Source organism: Cryptotermes secundus, unplaced genomic scaffold (genome assembly GCF_002891405.2).
Source record: "Cryptotermes secundus unplaced genomic scaffold, Csec_1.0 scaffold868, whole genome shotgun sequence".
NCBI classification, from domain to species: Eukaryota; Metazoa; Arthropoda; class Insecta; order Blattodea; family Kalotermitidae; genus Cryptotermes; species Cryptotermes secundus.
Window position 1 is genome coordinate 582,441 of NW_019745096.1, and position 4,073 is coordinate 586,513.

The following is a 4,073-nucleotide window of genomic DNA, read 5'->3' on the forward strand; positions in this document are numbered from 1 at the left end:
TGACTTATTATGGGTTGGGCCATATCAGTGCATATACAGTAATTGCCTTCAATGTAATGTCTCCTCCTTCTTGGCTAACCCTCTAACAGCCCCACACTTCAAACAGGGAGCTGTACTCTGATTAATGGGACAAGTGATGTCACTTGGTTTCATGAAGTGATGTCCCAGGTGATGAAATCTTAATTTAACTAAAGCTTGTGTCATACAAGAGGTATGAGGCTGTTTCATCTTTGCTCTGGCACCTTCTGAAAATGTGTCCTTTCAGGTGACAGTGTCTGTAGTCCTGCCAAGCCTCACAGCCAGCTTCTACCTAATCACAGTTGTTCCCTAGTCCATACTGCAGAGGGTCCTTGAAGGAAAACCTTGAAATATTTGTGTCAAACAATGGCATAAAGATATTTCATCCCAAATATGATGGGCTTCTTGGCAACTCCTACCGAGACGCAGCACACTGGTTCAGCTCACATTCTTGCCAAGTGTTCGGCAATTTCCCTATAACCCAGCACCATATCAGTTAAATTCTGCTACATTCAGTCAGTGTCAGAAGGAACCAATGACAGTGCCAGACCAGTTTAGAACTGATCTGGTAATTCTCGAGAGCTTTAATCGATGTCTGTCTGTCTGACAGAATACAGACATTCCTATTTTTATAGCGCCTATCTATATTCTTTGCTGCAGATGCCTTAGCGGCATTTACTTCTGCCTGGAAAGCTATGGCGTACTGTAAAAGTCTGAAGTTGTATATCCAAGGCTGGCAATGAAGTGCACACTCAAATTATGATACAAACAAAGTACCACCAGTTATCAGTCATGTGATGCATGCTTTTATCAATGCATGTTCTGATTCAGTGGACCCCTGGAGGCAAAGCATCACATTATTTACACAATACAAATCCCATTACAGCTACACAGGAGACTTAAACTTCCTATTCCTGCATGATACAGGTTAAACTACATGCAGTAGTTTTCCTTGAGTTTCACTGAGTGCACTTTATATTAAAATGTTATGTATCTGAATAAGAATTACATTTTATGCAGTGTCATGGCTCAAGCATCTAAGTCCCTTACCACCCTGCCATCTCTTAAGCAGCTATCTGACCATACTGGCTTCTTAATCTTATTCTATTCCAGATACATGGTACCCCAAAAGTCAGTTAACTGGTTAGTAAAATGTATACTAAAATATGTTAGAACTGTTTTTATTAATTAATGAACTTACAAAAAATTGTTTGAATTGAGATCCTCCATGTTCAGTGCACAGTTCACAATCCTGTAATACCGTCCTACAAACTGACTAGTAAATGTAAATCCAAGTTGCCAGAAAGGCAATCAGGGACTGGACAAACATGAAGCACAAGAAATACTGGGGATCCTTGACTGGACTCAGGCAAGCAAAGGGACTCATACGAGGACCCTCTACTAAAAGAACAAAGGAACTGTTGCAGATAAACAGGAACCAGCTACGATCGGCAGTGGGACTACTTACAGGACACTGTCACCTTAAAGGACACCTCTTCAAACTGGGACTAAGTGATAGTCCCACTTGTGAGAGGTGTCAAGAAGAAATGAAACAGCCACACATATCCTGCATGAATGTGAGGCCTCAGCTTATTTAAAATTACATCACTTGGGTCAATACTTTATGGAACCAAGTGACTATTTTGACGCCCCCACATACAAATCCTGCGCTTCATTTGAAGCGCAGGGTTGTTGAGGGGATAATCAAAAGGGGAGGCACAATAGATCACTGCAGTTGCGGTGCAAGGTCTGAGAAGGCCTTCCAGGACATTCCAGTCAATATGACAATGTTTTAGGTTACCGACTTCTGGGCCACTCTGTACTGATGTGAAGATGTACAGATTAATATGATATCTAAACAATAGTGGGGGGACTGGATACTTGATATTTACAACTTTTTGACATATTCGAAAGCACAGAAACGCATGTAGGGAATATCTGGCTGCCCTCAAGTTTCCTGTCACTGGCAGCCAGGCACCTGCTCATGCATACTAATTCTGCACAACAAATTGGTTTTACTTAGAAATTTCATACAACTATCTGAGCTCTGGAAGCCTGAATAGCTCAATCAGCACAGCAGCTGTGCTGAAGGCTAAACATACCACAGGAATGAGATTCAATTTTTGACAAGGGTAAGAAATTCCTCTTTACTTGATAGCACCCAGGATGGTTCCAGAGCCCATCCCTTCCTGAGGATCTTTCCCTGGAGGTAAAGCAGCCTGGACATGACGTTGACCACTCACCTCCATCTAGTGATATGGTTAAGAAGCAAACAGTCATATCTCCACTCTTTCATCTGTCTTTACGGCACTGTGCTTAATTAAGCAAAGGGACAACTTTAACTTTTACTTTACTGGAGTTTATTTAAAATAAGGATTATGCGGACCAATCCAGATCAAATTTTAATTTGACCAGTACTAAATTTCATAGAAATTTGTCAAGTAGATGGAGAAAGTAAACAAATGAAAACGATCTTGTTGTGTCGTCTATTTCAAATACTTCATACAAAATTGTGCAATTCTTACTTACATGACTGTCCTCATGTTTGAGGAGTGTTGAAAGGGCCTCCACACACGTGGGGAGGGAGGGGTCTTGTGGCTCCATCTTAGTGCACAATCGAGAAACGACAGCCATGGCAGAGTGAAGGGTGTCCTTGTGCACTCGACAACCATTCTCACGAATAAATGAGAGCACACAGTTGAGTCCACCTGCCTCAAAAACTGCTCCGGCCTCTCGAGTGCAGATCAGTTCTAAAACCTGCAAAGCAAAAATGAATTTCCCGAACTTCATACCCAAGTCTTTTCTTAGTTAATTTCAAACTCCTTATTCTGGGAGCACAGACATCTCCTCCCACTCAATTTCATTCAGTCCTGATATTAACATTTTTGGTTTACCATCAAGTGGAACAAGGAGAAGCGATGCTATACATTCAGCTTTCATTTTTGGCATGATTGCAACAAAAAGTTGTAAAAATGCAGCCATCACCTTGACATACCTTTCCTTCGGTTTCTTTCCACATGTAGTAACTCGGGAAGAATTGAGACTATTTTCATGAAGTCTGACACAGAAATGTTTCATTAAAATTTGTCTACGTATTCTAATTTTGACTAAAACTGGACAAGCACAATGGATGCTTTACACGAACCTCTGCACGTGTTTCTGAAAGCATCTCAAACATTAACTTGCAAAATATTTATTGCAGCAAACAAGGCTTCAAACACTTTGTACCTTAATGCACTGTTCTGCGAGATCCTTGCTTGTACGAGATGCCAATTCTGCAACCACTAGTCTATTGCAAATAGCCTTCACAGCACCATCCATAGCAATTATTCTGCGCGTGCATTCTGCTGAAACATCTAGGTAGTATGTGATTGCTCGTGCCGTCACCTCCAGTACGTTGTCGGGAGCACACTCATCCAGGAAGATTCGGCACAAAGCGGGCAGAAATGTTCGCGGGGGGCAACTGTAACAAAATATGACAATCTTCCTGAGTCTTATACCTGATCTGGCTTACCAACCTAACACAGAAGCGAAGGATACAAACGACTGAAATGTGTAAGTTTTGAGGTTTTCACGGCAATGAATATGAAGAAAGTCGTCTTCTGGGTTTAGGGGCCGTGTATTCTTCGTTTTGGCCGACGTTTCGGAGGAACGTATCGCCTCCATCTTCCAAAACGAAGAATACACGGCACCTAAACCCAGAAGACGATTTTCTTCATCGAATGAAATGAGGTCCAAATAAACTTTACACAGTGGTATAAATAGGAGGGCGAAATTAAGCTCTGTGATTTTCATCATGGTGACTGTTCTGATTAAAGTCGTTTGGGTTGTAACATTTTCTAGTATTGTAGATGGTTACCAACATTTTGAAGCCGAAGCTGCATCCATCTTCAGTGTCAAAATGGTGATAACACAGTGTACAGGGGCAGGACGCAAGGTGGTGGTCATTAAGATACAAAAAAGTGAGGACAAAACCATGCCAAGGCAATGATGTACAGTAGATGGGGTATGTTAAATGTTCCTAGTGACAATTAACATTAGAGATCTGTAAAGGG

General features: G+C 41.5%; 1 protein-coding gene across 1 annotated transcript in view; it reads right to left on the reverse strand.

The window, feature by feature from the left end:
* Nucleotides 1–3,481, reverse strand: part of LOC111874990 (E3 ubiquitin-protein ligase HECTD1) — a gene marked incomplete at its 5' end in the record, with an annotated part of 58,198 nt that extends 54,717 nt beyond the window's left edge. Inside the window, 2 exon segments of the mRNA XM_033755674.1 lie at nt 2,548–2,775; nt 3,247–3,481. Of these exon segments, the coding sequence (XP_033611565.1) occupies nt 2,548–2,775; nt 3,247–3,481 (463 nt within the window).
* Between the last annotated feature and the right edge of the window lie 592 nt (nt 3,482–4,073).